We start from the raw sequence: 25,999 nt of genomic DNA, 5'->3' as shown, positions 1-25,999 counted from the left end.
AATAAATAATGCTATCACATAAGGTATACATTTAAGGTTAAAATTCTTTTGCGCCCTTCCATCTCTTTCTGTTGGGAGTTACCGGGTTGCAAATGCCACAACAGGCAGCGAAAAGCATCCCCAATTTGTTGAACATATAAGGAGCTTAAGTAAGACAAAAATCTAGCAACTAACGGAAGATAAATCAACCTACAAACACAAAAGAAACAACCAAAAGAATACACAATAGATTACAACTTTCAACAAGTACACAATTGAGATATGGTGGTAAACATTCAACAAAGTCACCAAATCCCAAATAAAGAACTAAGGTTGCGAAAAACTTTACCAAAAAACAGCAGCATTCCAAAATTTATAACTAAAGATTGAACCATTGAAATCCAATCTCCACCATTCAAAACATAGAACTGGATGTTCTCTGCATTCAATCAAAATTTCAGGCTGCTAAGACATCATTTTGCTATGTCAATCAGGCAATTTACAACAACTGCTCAAACCAGAAACTTGCTGAAATTTCTTTGCAGAATTTTTTACGTTTTCCCATTTTTTTGCTACTGGAATAAACCTAATTTGACCTATAAATAGGTAAGACAACTCCTTAATGGACCTAGACAATTACCCATTAATCTTAAACTTTTTCACATATGTTGGGAGTTTAAAAACCCAACAAATCTCCTCCTTCCTGACTATGTGGAGAAACTTGCCATCCTGACAAGTGAGCAAAATACTTCAATCTTCCATCTTGATAATGACTTGGTCATCATATCAATAACATTGTCATCCGTATGTACCTTTTCAAGTTCAATTAACTTCTCATCTAATACATCACGCAATCAATGATATCTTACATCACTATGTTAGATTTGGAATGAAAAGTTGGATGTGTTCCAAAATGAATTGCACTTTGACTGTCACAAAGCAACCCATACCTCTCTTGAGAACAACCAAGTTCCCTTAGAAAATTCTTTAACCATAGCAACTCCTTGCATGCTTCAGTAGTTGCAATAAATTCTGCTGTAATGATTGACAATCTAACTCATTTTTGCATCTTCGATTGCCAAGAAACTGCTCCCCCTACAAAGTTAATCAAGTAACATGAAGTACATTTTTTTGTATGAACATCTCCAGCCATATCAGCATCAATATAACTAGTGAGGACTAATTTTCCACTTTCAAAACAAAGTTTCACATTTGAAGTACCACGAAAATATCTCAAAATCCACTTCATAGAATTCCAATGTTCTCTCCCAAGTTTTGAGAGAAATCAGCTCACGGTACTGACTGCATGTGTGATATCTAGTTCGAAAATGAATTGTGAAAGTAGTGTCGGATTGGGGCCCTAAATTCATGTTTAGATTTTTGGTTGACCTACCAAGAGATTATTGGGATTGATACTTAAGACTAAATACTACCTTCCACCGCCAAATGAATGGATAGTCAGAAATGATCGTATATCATTGGAGGACATGCTAAGAGCTTGTTTTCTAGACTTCTTGGATAGTTGGGATAGATTGGTGAACCTAATGGAGTTCTCGTACAATAATAGCTATCATAGTAGTATAGGTATGGCACCGTTTGAAGTGTTGTATGGGCGAAAGTGTAGATCTCTCTTATATTGGGATGAAGTAAGTGAGAAATTAATCACTGATCTCGATTTGGTGGAACGAACTTTGGAAAAGATTAAGATTATTCGGGAAAGATTAAAAGTAACTCAGGACCAAAACAAGAGTTGGGCGGATTTAAAGAGAAGGCCTTTAGAATTTCAAATGGGAGAAAAAGTATATTTGAAAGTATCCCCCACCAAGGGAGTGATGAGATTTGGAAGAAGTAGTAAGTCAAATCCGAGGTATGTAGGACCTTACAAAATACTGGAGAGAGAGTTGGACCTTTAGCGTATCAACTGATCCTTTCACCGGCTCTACTGAGGATGCATAATGTTTTTCATGTCTCCCAATTGAGAATGTAGGTATTAGACCCGAGCCATATCTTGGAGGGTCAACCCATCGAAGTGAGGGAGAAGTTATCAGTGGAGGAAGTTCCTTTAAGAATCGTAAATCGAAAGGACCAAGTTCTAAGGAGAAGGACTATACTCTACGTGAAGGTGCAATGGACGAATCATACACCGCGAGAGGTAACGTGGGAGCTAGAATAAGACATGCGGAATAGATATCCCGATATTTTTATCAAGGTACGTAAGTTTCGAGGACGAAACTTTTTGTAAGGGGGGTAGAATGTAAAACCCACGATTTTTGGCACCGATTTTGTTATTTTATTTCCCCAATTAATTAAATAGATAAATTTACTAAGTAAAAGAAAAATAAAATAAAAATAACTGTAGGATAGGATAAGGGGTCTAATAAATTAAAACTCTGGCCCAAGCCACCTACTAGTAAGTAGGGCTAGGTTTAGGTTTGATCAAAACTCTAGACAGGAAAATAACCCCAACCTTACCTTTTTTTCGTCTGCCTCCCTAGAGCAAGAGCCGTTAGAGAGAAGAGAAAGAGAAGCAGGCGACACCGTCAATCGATCCGACGACTAGGCATCTAAGCCTGTAAGTCTCGAGTTCACGCAAGAAAACTTTTCTTTTAAGTTGTAGTTGTTATATTAATGGGTCTAGAAATTTTATGGGCATGTATTGTTGTTATATAGGCATAGATATATATATGTTTTGATAAGATTCGTATATGGGTTAATAGATAGGGGGGTTGATTTTTAATCTGGTGATTATAGGGCGAGTGAATCTGTTTTTTTAAAAAAAAAAAAAAAGGGGCTGCTCTGTCTTGCCGCTACTCTGTCTTGGTGCGGCTGCCATTTCTGGCGGCAAAGAAAAGAGCTTCAAGGGTTGGCAAGACAGCCACAAAAAAAAAAAAAGAAAGTTGTCGCCAGCACTTGCTGGCGACATTGGAGTGAATTCATGGTTGGCCGAAAGGCCAACCAATTGAGGGTCTGGGCCGCCAGACCTTCTGGCGGCCAACCATGGGTCCCACCCGACGGTAAAAAAAAAAATAATAATAATAAATAAAATAAAACAAAACATATATATATGGTAATAAATAAAAAAATAAAGGGAAGCAATTTAAATTTGGGCCAAACGATAGTATAAAATTTAGTAAACGTTTAGTCAATAAATTTTATATATAACTAGCCCATTTTTATAGTATATTGTGAATATTAGAAAATTCAAGACCCGATTTAAAGTAATTGTTAGAATTGAATTATTGGTCATGTAAAACTTATATTTAATTAATTACGTCTAAGATATTTAAAGAAAAATCTAGGATATCTTAATTTAGCCTTATGAGGTTGATGTAGATGAGGTGAGATAAATTTTAAATTGTTAAACGAAACGTTTAAAATAATAATAATAATAATAATAATAAATAATAATGCTGACGATAACACTAATATTAATAATAATCATAATCATAATAATAATAGTAAATAATAATTAATAAACAGTAATAGTAAGGATAATAACAATTTGGGCATGGAGGAAGTAAATTAAGGATATAAACAAAGATACAAATATAATACGAGTGGAATAAACTAAGACAATAATAATTATAATAGGTCAATATATATAGATATATATATATATATATGTACATGTATACATAAATAATAATAACACCTATACACGCCTAAAAGTGGAAATAAAGGGAAAGGTAATAGTAACTATCTAACATATATATAAGTGATAATAAAATAAATTAGCTACGACGAGGATGGTAATAATAATAATGGATAATCATAAATTATAAGTAAATATAGTAAGATAGTAGTGAGGATAATAAACAGGATCGTGAATAATTATTTTCTTCTAAATTAGGAAACTTTACGAAATGAACACTTTCCAAATTAAGAAACTTTCTAAAAATAGAAACTTTCTAAATTAGGAAACTTTCCAAAAAAAATAGAAATCATCCGATTGGAGGAAAATGCTATTAGAGTCCATACAATGGTCTAGATATGAATCTTGTACTTACTTAGAGGTTGTATATTTATGCACCTATAGGAAGTAACAACTAATTAGGGAACTCATGCATTTGATAGGTACGGTACAAGGATTTAAGGTAGTTCCACTCGAGCAGTCAAACAGAGGTAGGTGGTACTTACCCTTCTGAGATTTCAAATGTGCAAATGAGATTCTTGTTTTCAATACTATTTTGTTGTGTTGACTCGAAAGGTGTTTGATTAAATGCTTTACTTAGATATTTATGAAAGCTATATTTTCCTATACAAAAATGGACCGTGTGACTTATCTGAAAAGTTTTGATATGCTCTTATATACAAAATGAGCCGAATCTTTTATGAAAACAAAGATTTATGTATATGATATATGAAATGAATTTTGACAAGTAAAGCTCAAAGCAGTCATGGAATAGACGGTAGGGGCTATAGTCCTGCCTAATCGCCATGGTAGCCTGGTATAGAGTCCGGCCGATTGGTAAGGTCATGGTAGCCTGGTATAGAGTCCGGCAATAGAGTCCGGCCGATTGACAAGGTCATGGTAGCCTGGTATAGAGTCCGGCCGATTGACCCAAATATGAATGAGACCAATCGGTAGTCATGAAACTTATTGGTCGCCCACCTAGTAGGGGTTTAATCTCTAGACTGAGTACTCAGTAGCCGGTCATTACATGTACTTGTTATGAGTTGACCTCAAAGAATGATTTACGAGCCGATATGAAATGATTTATGAACTGATTTGAAATGAGACTTATGAACTGATATGAGTTGATTTACGAATGGATATAAGGGGATTTATGACTTTACAATTTCTCATGTACAATAATCAATAAGATGCTTCTAAATTGCTTGTCCTTATTTACTGCTGATTGCTTTACAAATGACGTTACTTTCAAAATTACGGATGTGAATGATATGCAAACGATTTGAGTTATACTTATATTTGTATATGTTTCTATAAAACTAAGAGTGCATGGTCCAACAGAGGGGTAAATATTACCTACTGAGCGATGTGTCGCTCAACCCACTTCTTAATATTTTTGCAGATTTTGAAGAGTATGAATTGGTTTACGTAGAAGACTCTGAGGATGACTTTTATTAGCATTAGGTGAATAAAAGTTGGCAGGCTAACTACCTCTAGTTGCTAGTCTTATTTACTTTTGTTTCTGCTGTTTCAATAAATGTACGAACATCTTGAATATTCGTAGACTTCCTTTTATATGTAATTTGAACCGCACTTTATTTGTTTAAATTATTTAGTACTGTCAAGTTAAATTAGTTAGGGTAGCCTTGTATTCCTGAGTTGGACTTGGGAGTACGGCGAATGTCATGTGACGGGCATGTGCGGGCTCGAGGCGTGACAGCATGAGTTATAACAGGCCTTGTAGACACCATTGCATGTAGGAGACTGCAAACCTTAGATGAATAAGGAACCTTCCTCATATATTCCTTATCTTTATTAGCAGAGGGACATTGTCAGATGCTCAACTTCATAGGCATTGCAGAAGGAGTGCTAATGGGTTTAGACTTCTCCATTCGAAACCTTTGAAGAGCCTTTTCAATGTACTTTTCCTGTAATAGCCAATTTTTCCTTACTTTCCTGTCACACAATATTCTTACACCAAAATTTGCTTTACTGGTCCTAAGTCTTTGATCGACGAATTCCTGCAAGCGCACAAGATCGATCGTAGTAATAAATTACCTGGAGTATTCTAGGGTCAAACCCATAGGAACGAGTTAATTTTCTACTTTAAATATTCTAACAAAATAATAAAATTCAAATTCAAGAATTGTATTTTCTAACTAAGTAATAAATTATCAATGCAAATAAAGTAATGGTGTGAAAACGATAGATGCGAGTCTAGGGTTTCAGATTTTAATCCAGAATTTGAATCAATTATCTAGTTAATTTCTTAATAAATTATGAATGAATTACACAATTGTATTTGAGACCACCTCTCGATGCATTTAAAGTGTATTTAATTAAATCTTATGCCTCTCTCGATGGTCAAAAGATTCAATTAAACCATTAAGATTCTCAGTGACATAGGTGCATCACACATACCCCAGCCTACTCTTGTGATTATTCTATGTATGTTTATCTATCTAGTGCATAGCTGTATTTCCTTTCACAATTTGACACAAATCCAACATTCATGTTCATGGTGATCAGGCATAAACACACATTAAAATGAGATAAATAAATCATAGTAAAAAATAAGGAATTAAACTAAAAGAATGAATCAAATTCTTTCATAAAAACCCTAACCCTAGAACAATTTAGTTCAACATGATTCGGAAATTATAGCCATGAATTCAAAAAATTGCCACAAAGATAAGAGAAAGAGTAAGAAAACTTCTCAGTTGCTCGCTCCAATCTTCTCTTCTTGCACTCTCCTTGAATCACCTCTATTTGATCTTGATCTCTCAAGAAGAAAGAAAAGATATTAAAACTTGCCTAGACTAATGTTTTCCACCCTAAAAACAACCTAAAGAATCCTTATTTATATATAGTTTCTTGAAGATATATCCTAACTAGAGTAGGAATAGGCTTTATTAGATTCAAAAAATCATGTTTCCACACTTTTTCTTGATGAAGACCGACCTAATGTCTACCACCAGTCTTTGGGCCAAGCAAGAAACATAAAAGAATTTGGCATAGCACTAGTCTTTGGGCCAAGCAAGAAACATAAAAGAATTTGGCAATGTTTGGTGCAAAGTCCAGCACCAAGTCGAGCACTGGTCTTTGAAGCCTCAAAACTCTATGAAATAGGCCGAATCAGTTCTTATTGAAAACACGAAAGTTATAGTCCTTTGAGCAAGCTTTCCAATACCATAAGAATCAAGTCATTTGGAGGTCTGAACGCTGAGATATACCTAAAATACTGAGACTTAGTTGCAAGAACATTGTAGCACAACTATATTTCAGTAATTTGGATTTTTTGCCATAACAACATGAGAACCAAACTTTGAGGTCTCATGAAATTATAGAGAATTTTCTTAGCTTCAAATTGAATCAAGAATCATCTTAATTCGATTTATGTAGCTCAAGTTATTGCTAAAAAACTGAAACATGCCATTCCTACAAAACCTCTTTCTCTTGACTTTTTCCTCTTTCATTGCTTCTTCACACCACATTTTTAGTCTATTTTCAATCTAATTGAGCTTTTCACCTATGAGAACAATATAAGAGCAATTAAATAGTTTCTACTTAAAATGAAGCTCAAATGACATGGTTAACAAGCAATTTATACCTATAAATGCACTACAATTTACACCCTATCAAACTCCCCCACACTTAGCCCGTGCTTGTCCTTAAGGATAAGAACAAAACCCGTTAAATACAAACAATGGCTATATTCAGGCTATTATTATTAGAGCAACCATTCTAAATAAGAGTCAAGTACTAATACTGGAAACCAAAAGAGATACTTTTTCGGTTAGCTGTTAACACCATCGACCCTTTCAATTATGACTAACTAAATTAGGGATATAAAATATTTAACAAGCATTTCCTTGCAAATGACCCAAGAATTAAACAAAATCTCAAACATATAGAAACATGGATCCGTAGGCTATTATTATTATCCATTTTTCCCTTTTATTTCTTTATTTTTCTTTTTTATTTTCAAATTCCCCCCACACATAATCTTTTGTCGCATTTTAGCAAGGGGAGTACACTTAATTCTTAGCTGTTCAAGTTTTTGATACGAACTCCAACATCTTCTAAATAAAAGAGTCTGGTTACTCAACTTTTCACTGTTAAATAATTACATACTCATAGCTATCGTCACTTTTTCATCCAAAAGTCGACATTTTTAGGTGAAAACCCCTGATTACTAAGTAATGACAACCAGTGGAGTATAGTTCAACTAAATAAAATAAGTATATAACACCATAAGAACATAAAAGTCTGCTTCATATCCCAATAATATGGAGAACTAAAATTAATGATTAGGCCAAATTCACAAGAAAAATGCTAGAAAAATATTTACAATGCCTAGAAAAATTAGCTAAAAATAGAAAAAGTCACAAAATACCAAATATTCACCAAAGAAGCACTCTAAAACAACACCTTTTAACACTTAACACATTCATACACATATTGCTTTAACAATAATAATACTCGAACTACAAGCCATTGCTTTATCAGGGAATCAACAATAAAAAATTGAAAAATTTTAGCCCGAAAATTCAAAATTTTCACTTCACCCATTTACTTCTCCCCTACACTTAAGACAACAATATCCTCAATTTTGGGGAAAAAATAAGGAAATAACAATAGGAAAAGAGATGAAAGTGAAACTCCCCTGATAACAAAAATTCTGAATCCAATCACCTTGAAAAACTATAAACCAATCAGTCTGTGTAGTGTCTTGTAAAAAATCATCTCAAAAATTTTGGCAAACAGACTGAAACCTGTTCTTGACAAGTGCATTTGTAAAAATCAATCTGTATTCATACCCAATAGACAAATCCTAGATAATGTGATCATTGCTCAGGAATATATGCAATATTTGAAAAACAAAAGGCATGGGAAAGAAGGGTATATGGCCATTAAGTTAGATATGGCTAAAGCTTATGATAGAGTTGAGTGGCACTTTGTTTGTGACATGATGACAAGAATGGGCTTCTGTGCTAAATGGATAAACTGGGTGTCATGATGCTTGGAAACTGTCCATACTCTTTTAACTGCAATGGGGAAGTCAAAGGATTTGTGAAGCCAAGAAGAGGAATAAGGCAGGGAGACCCCCCTCTCACCTTACCTGTTTTTTATTTGCTCAGAAGGCTTCTCAAATCTACTCCAAAGATCAGCAGAAAGCAAGAATCTGAAAGGCATAAAGATCAATATACAAGGTCCAAGTATTACTCACCTCTTTTTTGCGGATGATTCGCTCATATTTTGTAGAGCTGATGTGCAACAAGCGAAGGAAATCTTGAAGATTCTTCAAGAGTATGAGCAGGCTTCAAGTTAGTTAATCAATCTAGAGAAATCATCAGTGTTCTTCAGCAAAAATTTGACAAGTACCCAGAAACAAAAGATTTGTAGTGCTCTAGGAGGAATGGCAGAGGTGAAGCAAGGGAAATATCTGGGCCTTCCTATGGTTATATCAAGAACAAAGGAGCAACGTTTTGGATACATAAGAGATAATATCAAGCGAAGACTGGAAAGTTGGAAGAATAAATTGCTAAGTCCTACTGGAAAGGAAGTCATGCTCAAAGTAGTTACGATGGCCATGCCAACCTATGTTATGTCTTGTTTCAAATTGCCTAGGAAACTCCTCAAGTATATCAACTCAGCTATGGCCAACTACTGGTGGGGTGAAATGAATGGCAAAAACAAGATTCACTGGATATCTTGGAAAAGGATGGCTGAGGACCGACAGGAAGGTGGTTTGGGATTTATGGATCTAGAAGCTTTCAACAAAGCTCTACTAGGAAAACAGGTTTGGAGAGTAATCACCAAACCCAATCTCCTAGTTAGTAAAGTTTTGAAAGCCAAGTACTTCCCCAAGGAGTCAATCTTCACTTGTAAAGCTCAGGGTAATGCTTCATGGTTTTGGAAAGGAATAATGGAAGTCAGAGGGACAGTGGAAGAAGGAGTAAGGAGAAGAATTGGAAATGGTAGAGGCACAAAGATATGGGAGCATTAATGGATTCCAGATTCTTCATCAGGCTATTCTATGACTCCAAGATCTCTAAATTGTGAAATTGTATCTGTCCAACAGCTAATCAACCAAACCAGATGGAACACAAATGTAGTCTTCAAATTGTTCAACAAAACTGATGTGGAAAGGATTCTCAGGATCCCAATTAGTCTTGCAGGTAGACCAGACTCCAACTACTAGAAGCACAGTAATAGAGGCGAGTATACAGTGAGATTTGGTTATAAGAGGTTCTTGGCTGAAAGATCAAGCAGCAACAAAAGACAAGAATATGCTGGAACTAGTTTTGAGGCAGGCAGCAAGCAAAGCAGGCAGATTTGGAGTACACTGTAGAAGCTTAACATCAAACACAAAGTTAAGGTATTTATCTGGAAGTGTGTTAACGGAGCGCTGCCAGTCAGAGAAGCAATCCACAGGAAAGCTGCAATTGGGGATCCAATTTGCAAGGGTTGTGGAGAAGGACCAGAAACGATAGAACATACACTCTTGCAATGTCCCCTAGCAAATGAGGTATGGGAAGTAGCTCCAGTAAGGTGGGATGGAGCAAAAAATCAGAGGTGCAATTTCACAAGGTGGTAGGGAAGGATCACAGAAGCTAAAACTAGACAAGAGGGCAACAACCATATTGGCCTCACTGCAAACATCTTATGGCAAATATGGAAAGAAAGGAACAAGAGGGAATTTGAGAACCATGATAACCACCAACCGTGCAAAGTGATCCAAAAAGCACATAAAGAATGGCTGGAGATTGAGGAAGTAAATAGGCAAGAATCTGATCAGAGCACAACAGAAACAATGCCAGACCTGGAGGGTGAACATCCGGAACAAGAGGACCAGGACTTGATATGACTGAACGTGACAACAACTAGCTCAGTGAGACCTGCCGTGCTAGGTATTGGGGTTGCTATCAATTCAAGGTCACATGCTGCAACAAAATACTGGGCTCTTAAGGACAGAAGTCATGGAAACAAGAACATGGATATAGCTTCAGCCGTCAGATTAGTGTTGTGCAAAGCACTGGGAAAAGGATGGCACAATATCAAAGTACAGATCCAAAACAAAGAAGTGCTGAGACAAAATTAAGCATGGCACAGCATCTGATGGTAGATTGACAATGATCCTAGACGATATATTTTGCTTAAAGTCATTGTTTTGAATTGCTCTTTTTGCTTAGATAGGAATGATAATAGTATTACAAATGCTAATGTTAGCTCATATGCCTTAGGCATTTGGTTGGATGAGGAAGCATCTTTTCCTCTGTGTTGTTGAACACAAGTTGTACAAGTCAACGAGCCGTTGCTCAAATTGTAAAGTTACCTTTTAGATCAATGCAAGTCTTCTAAGGTTTCGAAAAAAAAAATAACAAAAATGTTGGGCTAGCTTCCAACTAGCACTTTTATATATAGTCGTTGGCTCGACTCAAAAGATTTGACTCATTAAGTTGAAAAAAAGCCATCCAAAAGATATGTGAGTCCTTTGGGGACGATTTCCCCTGCTAAGTAGAGTTTTAATCTTTGTCCGTTGACCTTGAATCAATCATTTCTTATATTAACCGCCTTAACGGCCCCATAAGAAAAGACTTGAGTGACTTCAACAAATGATCCCGACCATCTTGATTTGAGTTTTTCGAGAAATAATCTAAAACGTGAATTGTATAAGAGAACTTTTTACCCCACTTCAAATTGTTTAGGTATAAGATGCTTATCATGCTAATATTTGATTTTATCTTTGTAAATCTTAACATTCTCATAAGCATGTAACCGGTGTTCCTCGAGTTCCCTCAACTCAAGTAGTCTTCCTCCACCTGCAACATTAAAATCCATATTAATTGATTTAATAGCCTAATATGCCTTATGTTTAATCTCTACAGGTAAATGACAAGTTTTTTCATATACTAATTGATACGGAGACATCCGCAAAGGTGTCTTAAATGCAGTCCGATAAGCCCGCAGTGAGCCGTCGAGTTTTCTTGTGTGAGGACTTGCATTTTTATTCTTAATTTCACCTATTTTAATTTATTTGCATTGGCATGACATTTAATTTTATCATTTTACATAAACTTTACTTAAATTACATCTTTATTGCTCGCGTCAAAAAGGAAAAAATTTTGGCAAAGTCGCACCGGCGCATTTAATTGGGGATTTAGAGAGTTAATCTTGGACTAGTAAGGGTGAGTATTAGTGGTGTAAGAAAAACCATTTTGGTAGATTAGTATATAAGAGTAAGAAACATGAAGGAAACTAGTGAGTGCATGGCACTATTTACCACTATTCCTAGTTGATTTTCTAAACAACAAAAAGGCCAACTTTCACTTCATTTCAAATCACCAACCAAACCTTCATCTCGTCTCCTTTTCTCTCTCTTTGCCCAATCCCTTGAGGCTGCAAGAGAAGGGAAAAAACTCCTTCTTCAACTACAAATCTTGCTCCAAAAATCTCTCCAAAAATCTTCACACCTTTAGAAGTTGTTCAAGTTTAAAGAAAGGTCTTGTCTTGTAGTGATTCTTGGTGGATTTGGTGGTGCAAAGCTTGGACTTAGCTAGGGTTGAAGAAGGTTGGAAGAGGTATTTAACTCTACTCTACTTGATCTTTGATTCCATGCAAGTATTAGTTGTAGATGTTGGATTGCTTTGAAAGGGTTTCTTGAGCCCTAAAAATTTAGGCTAGATGACTTGAGGATCTTTCATATTTTGTGATGGAATCTATGGTAGATTTTGATGCTAAAAGACTGGATGTATGTTGATTTACGTTTATTATGGAAATCTCATGCATTGGATGAATTTTGGATGTGATTTGTTGAAGGACAAGATTCCAGAAATTTTCCCTGTGTGGTTGCTGATATGTGCAGCTGGTTTCTAGCCTTAATTTTCGAAATTTTCGGGTGAAATTTAGCTCAATAGTCTTTGTTAGATGTTAAGCTATGAATGTGTGAGTAGGTTGAGCAAAAATTTTAGACTTAAGAAGCCAAGAGAGAAAGATGCACACTGCCCTGTTTTTCTGAAAAATTCTCGAAGGTGTGGCTGACCAGTTTTAGGAAAATTTCTATATCTTGGCGTAGAAAAATCCAAATCGAGTTCTGTTTGTGGTGTTAGAAACTAGACATAGAATTCTTCAACTTTGTAAATTTCAGATTTTTACTTAAATTCTAGAAGTGCCAGGAATTTTACAAAAATGATTGAAATTCAAAGACTGATTTGCTCTTTAACTTGGTAAAGCTGTAATTTGATGCCAAAATTTGACCTATTGTGGATTGAATCTTACAAAAGTCTCTTTGAGATAATTGTAGTATATTGAATCTAGTTTGCAACGGCATAAAACTTTCAATTTTTGGACTTACAGAACTCAAGATATGATTTTTCAATTAGCATCGCGCAGAGCTGCATTTTCTGGTTTAAAACAAAAATGTTTTTTTAAAAACTTCCAACTTTCCTTTGAGATTATTAGTCCATTTTAAGTTTGATTTCATGGATGGATACAAGGTCTCTTGTGAGTTTAAACCTTCATTTTGAATCTTGGTTTTCAAAGGATTTAAACCTCTCTTGATTTATTGTCTTAGTTGATTAAGCAAATGAATTTTCCTCCTTGTGTGCTAAGTAACTTAGGGTGTACGTGAGTGATGGTTTAAGAGCGGGGATTGGTCTAAAGGTGATTTGCATTTAGTGATGGTTGGTTGATAGCACTTCAAGTATCCAAGAGGATTTCGAAAGGAATCCCAGCGCGGAACAGTAGGCTTGCTAGCTCGTTTGCTTGTGGCTTGTAGTGAGTTCTAACGAGTTAGGCAGGCGGCCCGCCGAAAGCCTAGGGTTCACTCTAAGGAGAAGTGGAACCGTCACATCTTGCCCAATCTTTTCTTGATTTATTCACCATTTTCTCCAAGATGAGTTTAATCTCTCGTTTGGCTAACTCCGCTTGTTCGTTTGCTTGAGGATAGTGTGGAAGTGATGTATTGTGCTTACAACCATACTTAAACAATAAAGAATCAAGTTGTTTATTATAAAAGTGCTTTCTTCATAGCTTACTATGGCCTTAGGGATACCGAATCTAGTAAAAATATTCTTTTTAAAAAATCGAGGTACCACCTTAGTATCATTAGTAGGTAAAGCGATTGTCTCAACCCATTTAGAAACATAATCTACAACTACTAAGATATACTTATTATTAAAAGAACTAGAAAGTGGTCCCATAAAATTCATATCCAGCATATCAAATAACTCGACTTTTAAGAAAGTAGTTAAGGACATTTTATTTTTTGTAGAGATATTTCCGATTCTTTGACATGCATCACAGTTTTTAACATACTCTCTAATATCTTGGTACATGGTGGGCCAATAAAATCCCAATTGCCACACCTTAGTTAAGATTTTAGAAGTGGTAAAATGACCATCCGTTTCTAAATTATGACAATAAGATAAAATATCATGTACCTCATCTTCAAAAATACATCTATGAATCATACTATCGGCACAATACTTATGGAGTATGGTTCCGCTCAAAAATAAGTTTTAACATCATGTAAGAAATTCTTCTTTTTATGAAAATTAAAACTCTTCGGAAGCACTACACTTATCAAATAATTAGCAAAGTCTGCATACCATGGAGAATTGATAAGTGCTAGAATAAATTCATTCGAAAAATTCTCTTTAATTGAAATTTGGTCATTTGTCGGGATATACTCGAGTTTCGAAAGGTGATTTTCCATAAGGTTATCCAATCCTTTTTTATCCTTAATTTAAATATTAAATTCCTGCAATAAAAGAATCCACCGGATTAGATGAAGTTTTTGCATTTTTCTTATGCAGTAAGTATTTCACAGTTGCATGGTCCATATAAATAATAACTTTATATCCTATTAAATAGGATCTAAATTTATCTAGGGCAAATATCACAGCCAATAGCTCCTTTTCTATAGTTGCATAATTGAGTTGTGCCTCATTTAGTAATTTGCTAGCATAATAGATAACATGCATCATTCCTTCTTTCTTTTGCCCTAGAACTGCTCCAACTGCGTAGTTGCTTGCATCACACATCAATTCAAAGGGTAGCGATCAATCCAATGAAGTTATAATGGGTGCAAAAATCAATTTCTTCTTCAAACTATCAAATGCAATAAAACACTCATCATTAAAGTAAAAAGGGGTATCTTTATATAATAAATCACACAATAGTTTTACTATCTTAGAAAAATCTTTAATAAAACGTCTATAAAAACCTACGTGTCCAAGAAAATTTCTTATCCCTTTGACATTAGTTGGAGGTGGCATTAGCTCAATAACTTCTATTTTTGCTTTGTCCACCTCAAATCCTTTAGAGAAAATCTTGTACCATAAAAATAATTCCTTTACGAACCATAAAATGACATTTCTCCCAATTTAGCAGATAATTTGTCTCGTCGCATCTTTGCAAAATTAAATCTAAATTATGAAGACAATGATCAAAAGATGAACCAAAAACTAAAAAATTATCCATAAAAATCTCCATAATTTTCTCAATATAATTTGAAAATATGGCCATCATGCAATGTTAAAATACAGCAGGGGCATTGCATAAGTCAAATGGCATCCTTCTAAAGGCAAAGGTGTCATCGAGACAAGTAAATGTGGTCTTTTCTTGATCTTCAGGAACTATAACTATTTGATTATAATTTGAAAATCTATCAAAGAAACAATAAAATTCATAATAAGCTATAGTTCTAATAATTGATCAAGAAAGAGTAAAGAAAAGTGATCCTTTCTAGTGACTGCATTCAATTTCCTATAATCAATGCACACACTCTCCACCCAATCACAAGTCATGATGGAATCGTTTTGTCGTTTTTCCCCATTATTGTTATGATTTCACTCTTTTTAGGGACAGTATGAATTGGGCTAATCCAAATACTATTAGAGATAGGAAAGATTATACCTGCATCAAGCCACTTGAGAATTTCATTTCTTACTACCTCTTTAATATTTGGATAGAGTCTCCTTTGCATTTCTACCACTGGTTTGCAATTGTCCTCTAACAAAATGCGATGCATACATATAGGACTTATATCTTTTATATCCGAGATTGTCCACCCAATTGCCCTCTTGTATTTTCTTAGAACTCTTAGCAGTTCCGTACATTGTTTCTCATCTAAGTGAGCACTTACAATCACCGGTAGAGTGCTATTTTCTCCAATGAATTTATACCTTGATAGTTAGAAAGCGGCTTGAATTCTAATTTTAGCGGTTCAATCTTCGAAGGTGGGGGAAGTCCTTTTCCTTGATCAAGAATCTCATAAACATTACCTCTTTTATAAGGTGCTTGAAATTTCAAATACTTAACCAATGCTTCAATTTCTTTAGCCTTTCCCTCTTACATCTCTACACTTGTTAAACAACGCTCAAGAGGATCGACGTCAAGATTCACTTGACTCAACTCTTGGTTAGCATTTCAATAATGCCAATGGAACAATCATGATAGGTAAAAGAAGGGTATTTTTTCATTTCATTCAAATTAAATACTATCTCTTTTTCACCTACTTGAAGCTTAAGTTTGCCATTTTTGACATCAATAATAACACCCGTAGTTGCTAAGCATTGTCCCGACATGGCCGCTTTTTATGCTTCTCTTGTCTCTCTTCGGAAGTCGGATTTGTTCAGGTTGGTGAAGTGGTTGAGGCCGATATCGGGTCACCTTAAACTCAACACAGATGGCTGCTCTAGAGGCAACCCTGGACGGGCTGGAGGGGGTGGTGTGTTGCATAATAGTGATGGGCGGCTCCTGTTCGCTTTCTCCACATTCCTTGGACATTGTACTAGTATCCAAGCTGAGGCGAATGCCCTTCTATTTGGGGTTAACTTGTGCATTTCATGTGGATATGTGAGAGTACAACTTGAAGTGGACTCTTTGGTGCTCGTTCAAGTCCTGCAGCAAGCAACTCGTTGCCCATGGAGTATTGACACGGAAATTCGGTCCCTCATTCAGCTGTCATCCCATTTTGTTAGCATCTCCCATTGTTTTCGGGAAAGTAATCAAGTGGCGGCTGGCTTATCTAACATTGGCTGTGATGAAGGTTGTACCAGAACCTATCATCAGTTCTCGGAACTTCCTACTCAATCTCGAAGGGCCTTTAGGCTGGACAAGATTGGCCTCCCCTCCCTTTGAAAGTGCTAAGGTACCTTGTTGCTTGGGAGTAGAACTTCCATCCCCACCCAAGTAGCTTAATATATACGTTGTACTCCTGAGAGGAATTTATCGCTGCTGGAGAAAGAGTTAGAATGTAGCAAGTGCCATGCGAAATTTTTCTTATATTTGGATTTGTTGGCAGGGAGTTTCATCCATTTATAAGGGGAAACTCTGCCAAAATTTTTTTAAAATAAATAAAATACTTATTTATAAAAAAAAAATTGCTAAGCATTGTTTATCACTCTTTGTCATGATGGTGTATATTCTAGCCAACAACAATCAATCTTGTCAGTTTTAGACTTTCATATTTTAATGAATTTTAGCATTTTTTGAAATTCAAAATCTAGGTAATAGTTGTTTGTAAAAACTTATATAGCATTTAGAAATTAATAAAAAAACAATGAGGAGATAAATAAAGAAAGTGTTATCTTTTCATTAGCATCCATTATGCATATGAAATTGTAGTTGGAGTTGTTCTTAAGGAACTATAACCGGAAAAATTGGTCCTTGCCAAGCTAGAAAAGTAAAATAGATTATAAAACTAACTTGGATATATTCAACTTGTATTTAATATGCACTTCTAAATAATCATAGTTACATGAATATAATTAATGTAATTGGGGTGTAAGTAACAATAAGAATGCCAAGATTACACGGTAGAGCGAGGATTTGGAAGCGATTGGATCGTATCTTACTGAATGAGGCATGTATGGATTTACATGTTTCTGTCACAGTTGATCATTTGGCGCGACACCCTTCGGATCACGCCCCGTTGCTCATGGCGGTTTCTACCCGGTTGGATAGCAAACCTCGGTGTTTTAGGTTCATTAACGCCTGGGCTGACCATGAGGAGTTCTTGGGGGTGGTGAAGCAGTCTTGGGAGCAGGAGTGTCAGGGACCCCCGTTGCACGTCCTTTGTTCAAAGTTACAACGTGTAAGGAGGAGTATTCAAGCGTGGAATAGAGAGAGAGTTGGGAATTTCTCTGACAATGTTAGGAAGGCAGAGGCGGAAGTGGCTAGATTGGACCAATGTATGTTAGGAGGGGGTTCTGAGAATGATCAACTGCAGTTACATCAGGCCCAGGCTCGGCTTAGTCGTGCGATGGCCATGGAGGAGGCCCTGTGGAAGCAAAGGTCTAGAGTCAAATGGTTGCAGTTGAGGGATAGGAACACCAGTTTTTTCCACTCGGTAGTGAAGCAACGGCGCATGCAAGCAGTGATTCATGGGGTCCATGATGCCAATCAAGAGTGGGTGACTGAGGATGCGCGTATTGGGGCTGAAGCAATTAAGTATTTCTCCTCTCTTTTTTCGATGGAGGAGGCTCCAGTAAACTCAGAGGTACTTGGGGTCATCCCAAAGTTATTGGCGGAGGATGAAAATGAGCAGTTGCAGAATATTCCATCCTTTGAGGAAGTGCGGGACGTGGTCTTTGCGATGGACGGGGATAGTGCCGCCGGGCCGGATGGGTTCACTGGGAAATTCTTTACCTCTTCCTGGGATATAATTGGCAGAGATGTGTATAGGGCGGTGCAAAGCTTTTTCTGTGGTGAGGTGCTTCCACGACGGGTTACTGCTACCTCCATAATTCTATTGGCCAAGGTAGCACGTCCAAAGTGTTTTTCTGAGTTTCGCCCGATCAGTTTGTGTAACTTTGTGAACAAGATTTTGTCTAAGATTCTAGCGGCTCGACTTGCGCCTATCCTTCCCAAGATAATTTCTACGAATCAAAGTGGTTTTGTTCGGGGGCGGTTAATTTCGGATAATTATCTGCTAGCTCAGGAATTAATGTCTAATATGGGTAGCAAGGTAAGGGGAGGGAATGTGGCATTGAAGTTGGACATGATGAAAGCTTATGACCGGGTAGTATGGCCTTTTTTGATCAATGTGCTTAGGGCTTTTGGGTTTGGAGAGCAGTGGATTGATATGGTTTGGCGGCTCATTTCGAATGTCTGGTTTTCAGTGGTTGTCAATGGGGCTTTGTTTGGCTTCTTTAAGTCAGCCCGGGGGTTACGCCAAGGGGATCCGCTCTCCCCTGCTTTGTTTATCATTGGAGCCGAGGTGTTGTCGAGGTCGCTGAATAGTTTGCCGTGTTTCCGAGGGTTTCAGGGGTTTTCCGTTCCAAGGGGTTGCCCTCGAGTGACTCACTTAGGATATGCGGATGATGTGCTTGTTTTCTCCAGTGCGACTGCGAGATCCTTAAAGTTAGTGAAGCGGGTTTTGACAATCTATGAGGCTGTTTCTGGGCAACGGATCAATGCGGGGAAAAGTTGTTTCTTGGTGCACCCAAAGGTAGGCCTATCCAGGAAGATGGCCATTCAGAGGTTAACTGGTTTCATGTATAAGCCTTTCCCGATTAAATATCTAGGGTTCCCCCTTTATTGCGGGCGCCGGAAGAAAGAGTATTTTGGGGGTTTGTGTCAAGCAGTCCTTCTTCGTATTCAGTCCTGGCAGAACAGGGTGTTGTCTCAGGGAGGGAAGATAGTGTTGTTGAAACATGTCCTATCATCTATGCCGATTCATCTGTTAATGGCGGCTTCTCCTCCCAAAGCTATTTTCCAAGAGCTTGAGGGCATGTTTGCTAATTTCCTTTGGGGAGCTTCAGAGGGGGGTCCCAAGTATCATTGGATTCGCTGGCAGGACCTGTGTGTGTCACAAGAAGTAGGGGGGGTTGGCCTGCGCCAATTGGAGGATGTCTACAAAGCTTTCTCTATCAAGTTGTGGTGGAATTTTCGGGCAAAAACATCCTTGTGGGCTGAGTTCATGCAAGCTAAGTTCTGTCGGGCGGTGCACCCGAATCTGGTGTTTGATGGCAAAGGTTCAGAGGTGTGGACACGGATGGTGAAGGTGCGGAATATTGCTGAGAGGCATATCGGATGGATTGTTCGTTCCGGGAGTTCTAATTTTTGGTTCGACAATTGGCTTGGTTCAGGAGGTTTGTCAGACCGGCTGGAGAGCGTCTCCGACCATAAGGTTGTGGATTTTGTGCAACAGGCTACCTGGGATGTCAGAAGTATTGCACAATGGGTGCCTTCGGAGATAGTCGCTGAGATTGTTTGAGTTGACCCACCTGCCGGGCAGTTGCCTGACCTCATGGTTTGGAGACCAGAGCATTCGGGATGTTTCACAATAAAGTCAGCTTTCAACTTGGTCCGACGTCAGTCCTCCCCCTCGCCGCTATTCAAACGTATTTGGCATCGAAGTGTGCCATTGAGAATTTCATTCTTCCTGTTACGCCTGCTGCGGGATCGTCTCCCCTTAGACGGGACCTTATGGAAGTTGGGGATTCATGGACCGTCGCGATGTGTGTGTTGTTCTTCACCTGAGGTCGAAACTGCGGAGCATGTGTTTGCTACTGGGGATATGGCGCGACAAGTGTGGCACTTCTTTGGGGATTCGGTTGGAGTTGCCTGGACTGGGCTTGCCTTTCGCGTATGTATGGCGGCCTGGTGGCAGGGGAAGCGAGGAAATAAGTTTCTGAAGTTTATTCATCTTGTGACGCCCTTGTTGATTTGCTGGCACATATGGAAGGCTAGGAATGGCATGAAATATGATGGTCAGAAGATCGAGGGGGTCCAGCTATGTCATGGTATTGTTGTCGATCTTTTACAGTTGTTTAGGGTACAGTTTCCGGAGTGCAGGGTCTCGTCAGTATCTTGGGTAGAATTTTATCTGGAGGTTTCTAGTTGGAATGCAGCCAGGTCTTACATGCTGGTTAAATGGGTACGACCCTCTCATGGGGGCCTCAAGCTCAACACAGACGGGTGTTCCAAGGGTAACCCTGGGGAGAGTGGGGGTGGGGGGTGCTTCGGGACGCTAGTGGTAGGCTGGTCCTGGCGTTTTCGTGTAATTTTGGGATAGCTTCAAGTATGCAGGCTGTGGCCAGGGCTCTACTATTTGGGGTCAGGTTATGCCTCCAGCGGGGTTTTGATTCATTTGATGTTGAGCTGGATTCCTTGGTGTTAGTACAGGTTTTAAATCGGACATCTTGTTGCCCTTGGAGTATTTATAAGGAGGTTTATCAGTTGTTTGGTTTGTTGCATCATTTTCCACGAGTTCGCCACTGTTATCGCCAGGCTAACCAGGTGGCAGATATATTGGCCAGTGAAGGGTGTCGGCATGGCCGGGAGGAGATCTACTTGGCAGCTTCAGCCTTACCCCAAATTGCGAGAGGAGCATTTCATTTAGATAGGTTAGGAGTTGCGGCTCTTCGCCGGTTGGAATGATCTAATGTAAGGGAGTAGTACTCCTTATTTATATTTGTTTAACACAGAATAAATAAAATGCAGCTATTTAAAAAAAAAAAAAAAAAGAATGCCAAGATTACTATTGAGAAGCTTATTGTATATTAAGATGCTGTGTTATGGTATCCACTGAAATTTTGAGACTTGGGAACAAAATGGATATATTTCCAAATGTATTCAGCAATTAAATCTGGTGATGTTGAAGATTAAATTACTGTTTTGGTGAGAGGATAACTGTTGATGGTTTTCAAGTTTTCAAATATATGTTTTAATTATACATGTCGCTTAGCAGGGTGTTAGGAAATTGTTTAATTTTTTTAGGCAAGTTTCTTGTTTTGTGCGCAAATAACTAGTTTCTTAATTTTTTTAGTTACTTGAACTAGTTGTCAAGTTATTTGTTATGTGTATGAGTTCAGGGATTAGAAGTTATTGCTTATTATATTTGAGATTAGCAATTAGAAATTATTTCATGTTATTACTTAGGTGTTAGTAAAGAAATTTAAATTATAAATAGGTGGGTATTGACATAATACGAGTGGCATATAAGAGCGATATGTAACCTTATACATGGGGTGAGAAAAAGCATTCGGGAGATGAGAGATGATATGCAAGAGTTTGGGTTTGGATTCAAATTGTATTATTGTATAAGGCCTTTCTCTCATAATAAATAACGGATTTTCTCTCTATGGATGTAGGCTCAATGATAATGTCGAACTCGTTTAAATCTTATGTGTTGTTTATCTTTTTCTGCTTGTGGCTTGTTTGTCATTAAATTATTGTATTCTTGATGTCTCATTAGTTATTTGTTCCATGTTTGGATCCCAACAAACTAGTATCCGAGCGAGATTCGTAGCTTGGTCCTAGTTGACTATTGAGATCAAGTAGGTTGTTGGATATTACCTATTGAACAATTTAATGGGTGATATATTTGTTTCAAGAGTTTGGTAAGAAGTATTGAAGGTGAAGAATGAAAAGTGGGAAAACATAGAGATACTTGATGGTAAATCTAAATAGGTGATTCAAGGATCAAGAAAAAGGTGAAATCCAATGTTGATTTTTGGACACGAATCGGTGGAAACTTTCTCACAACTCTAACAATTGATACTTCATCGAAATGGTTTTAGATTAAGGTTATATTCTTCGAGTGGTGTAGCATGTGTCCCAAAGAAATAAAGAGATCTAATTTTCAAGTGTCAAAAAACTCTAATAGCTACAAGTTTTATATTGAAGGTGGAGTTTTGGAAATCACAGATGGCGAGACAGTCTTGAAGATGAGAAAAATATGATGATTTTACCACTTAGTTACCTCAATAGTTACAAATAAAGAAGGGAATTCTGATATTGCAAATGGTAATAAAAAAAAATCCTATGAAGGAAGATGGTGAATTGAGACACCTTCTCGTGAGTTAATAGGAAGTTAGACTCAAGGTACACATGTTTATTTGTCGATTAAATCAATTGAGTGTCAGGATTGTATTGATTCTGATGTATAGTTCGGTACCATATTATTTAGTAGTTGAAGGCAAGTGGTTGTCAAATGGAATATTCGCCAAAGTGAATATTTGTTAGGAAATTGATTTAATTTCTTTTCAATAGGTTTTTTATTTTGTGTGCAAATAACTAGTTTTCTAATTGTTTAGTTATTTGGAGTAGTTGTCAAGTTATTTTCTATTTGTATGAGTTTAGAAATTATTTTCTATTCTGTATGAGAATAAGAATTAGCAATTATTTCCTATTATTATTTGGGTGTTGGCCAAGTAATGTAAATCATAAATAGATGAGGGTTGGCATACTACAAAATTGTACACAAGGATAACATATAGCCTTATACCTGGGATAAGAGAGAAATCTTGAGAGATGAGAGATGGTATACAAGAATTTGGGTTTGGATTCAAATTGTGTTTTTATATAGGGCTTTCCTCTTATAATTAAGAACGAATTTTCTCTCTGTGGACATAGGCTTAATGATGGAGTCGAACCACGTTAAATTTTATGTGTCGTTTATCTTTTATACTTGTAATTTATTTGTCATTAAATTATTATATTCTTGATACCTCAATAGTCATATGTTTTGTGCTTAGATCCCAACAGCGGTCTAGGCTAACTCATAAGATCCAATAGCTAGAACCACTAAACTTTTTGAAATGGGTTTTGGTAGTCAATAGGTATCTATGATACTTTCATAATGTTTACTTGCAAATTGTCAGTTAAATTTATGGTTTATGTGACAATAAGTACACAATAAATCAAAAATAAATTTGATTAAAAAGTTCAATTAACATTTTCAAACAAGAAATAAACATTGAAGAATTTCACATTTGAGACTTAAAAACTGTATTGCCAGGGAGAGGGGTTGGGTTGGGTGGTTCAAGGAAATGGAATATAAGTGAGAGGTCCGGATTCAAACCCCCATGCTTACACTCAAAAGAAAAAAAACAGAAGTTGCTGTGCCAATTAATTATATTTTGTCCAAAACCTTCATCTACATCCAATATTTAAGCTTGAGTGTTTCAAATTTCTCCACTTTCTAACTACTCTAAGGGCCTGCTGAGTAGTTAACATGCATTTGGAATTCTAAAACGCTATTAGCAGTCAGTGGACTATTTTGATTTCCCTTAGAAAGAGCCTTCTTTAAAAAAAAAAAAAAGGCCTTAATTAAGCTTTTATCACTCTTTGGCTCATTCCACACCAAACAGTTCTCGAATTTGTTGAAATGATCATTGAATCTAAGACTGGCAATTAATATCACCAACCTTTGACTCTTAAAAGATAATAAAAATCAACTAATCTTTTTCCCTTATCTTTTTTTGACAAAGTCATCCTTTGTTCCTTATACAAAACAATAATTATGCTCCACAGAGATGATTGTGACAGTAATATCTTTATCAATCCTTTGTAGGACTTGGCATGTGTGTTTCCTTGCTAAACACGTAGAGTGGGAAGCAAATCGTAGAAGTCTTTGGTCCTTATAGAAAACAAAAATTATGCTCCACAGAGATGATTGTGACAGTAATATCTAGAAAGAGCAACCACGTCTTCTCCTTTCCACCTAATCCTTAAAATATTGTACTCCTGCTGACAAAAAAAATTGAATGTTGTACTCTTATATTTAAATACTTATACAGTTAATTATACATTTTTTTTTAACAATTAACAACTAAAACTCCTCTTAACAGGTATCCATGTGGACACCATGTTAGTTAAACCGTTGTTGAAATGGCAAAGTGCACCATCAAGAATAAATCTCTGTCATTTAAATATCGTATATCGTACAAAAAACTGATATCAGTCGTATTCACCTGTAATCAAGATCTTGAAACACATATGTACGTTTCTTTCAATTAACGTCAAATCCATCATGTCAATCAATCCGAGAATGCGTAAACCCACAAGTCAAAAAATATTTATCCAAATGCTTTCACCAACTCAGTTTGAAATTACCTAAAAAAAATGAGTGTGAAGAACTTTATCCAAGTTAGGAATTTCACACTAAGTTTTTTTTTTAAATTACGTATTTTCTTCTGTCCTCTTTGGCCAAATTCTTGCCCAAGCAACAATTTAGTCTCATATTTATTTTTGTATTTATTTCATCTGTTTCCCAATAGTTTAAGGGCCACGACAGATGAATAATAACTTCCCCTGCTAATCAATTTCTACATTTAAAGAGGCCTCCTCGTGCTGTTAATGTAGAGATTTTTTATGGAAAAATGTAATTTGGTTTTCAATATTTGGTTTATGTGCCAAATTGATCTCTAATATTTCGGTTAAAATAAATTTAATCCTCAAAGGTTGTGATTTTAGCACACTAATCTTCATTCTCATGTAATAATTAAATTTGTTGGCATATTAAATCAACTAGGTTACCCCTGTTTGCTTTCTCTGCCTTTTTTGGGGACACTACGTGTTTGCGTGCGGAGGCTGGAGCCCTTCAAATGGGTCTTCAAATGTGTGCTCAAAGGGGCTTTGATAATATATGTGTGCAATCGGATTCATTGGTCTTGGTTGGGATTCTTCACCGGCGCATTCAGTGTCCATGGCATATCCGACGAGAAGTGAGGCAGATCAGGCACTTAGTTGAGGATCCTGTTCGATTTTTGCATTGCTACAGGGAGGCTAACAAAGTCGCTGATGTGTTGGCCAATGTGGGGATAACTCATCCTGAGCAGCAGGTCAAGGTCTATGACTGCTTTCGTATGCTTCCGCGGCGGGCTAAAGGGGAAGTCCGGCTGGATAGGATAGGAATGCCTTCGGTTAGGAAAGTTAGGCGTATGTAAAAGAGACTTTTAGATTATGTCGTTGCAATAAAATAAAAAAGTAAGATTTAAAAAAAAAAATCATATATTTGCGGTCGCATGATCCTCTTTTGGTTTGTGAACTTCTAGGTATAACAACAAGGTATTTCCAGTGCAAGCGGTTGACACATTAAAGCATCGATTTTGGATTTCCACTCTTCTTGATTATCAGGTACTGGGCTTGTAGCTGGTGCTATGGATCCTTGCTCAGCGCATACTCCAAGAGTTGAATTTGTTATTTTCTCCAGCCTTTTTTTCCCAACCATATGTAAGTCTGTTAGTTACTTTAGTTGAACTATCTATTCTATGTTTTTTACTGCTGTTAAACATTCATATTATAAGCATTTGGCCTATGCCTCTTGAGTGATCATGATCTGAGAGGGGCAAATTTATTTTCGTTCCTTTTGCGAAGACAAAATGTCTACTAAAAAAAAAAAATCAAAGCTCAAAATTAGAAATTTTCATATTATTATTTAGTAGTGTTTTCGTTAAGTTAGAGTTTTAGTAATTTTATTGGAGTTAAATTATGGTAGTTTTACTATTTAGGAATTATTATCTTATTAGAAAATTTCTTGTAGTGTAAGACTTGTTTATCAAGTAATTTAGTCTATAAATAGAGAGTCATATTATTGTATTTAGTTGAGAAAAGTGAAACATTTGAGAGCCTTGTTCTTATGATGTA

At 36.7% G+C, this 25,999-nt stretch overlaps 1 protein-coding gene across 1 annotated transcript; it reads left to right on the top strand.

Moving 5' to 3' along the window:
• The first annotated feature begins 9,032 nt into the window (after positions 1–9,032).
• LOC113718316 (uncharacterized mitochondrial protein AtMg00310-like) lies at positions 9,033–9,623 on the top strand. The gene has a single exon (XM_027243228.1). The coding sequence runs from the start codon at positions 9,033–9,035 to the stop codon at positions 9,621–9,623; it is 591 nt and encodes a 196-aa protein (XP_027099029.1).
• Positions 9,624–25,999: the final 16,376 nt, after the last annotated feature.

This window comes from Coffea arabica, chromosome 11e, assembly GCF_036785885.1.
Source record: "Coffea arabica cultivar ET-39 chromosome 11e, Coffea Arabica ET-39 HiFi, whole genome shotgun sequence".
NCBI classification, from domain to species: domain Eukaryota; kingdom Viridiplantae; phylum Streptophyta; class Magnoliopsida; order Gentianales; family Rubiaceae; genus Coffea; species Coffea arabica.
The sequence above is the reverse complement of the archived record's forward strand: the minus strand, read 5'-3'. Positions and strand labels throughout refer to the sequence as shown.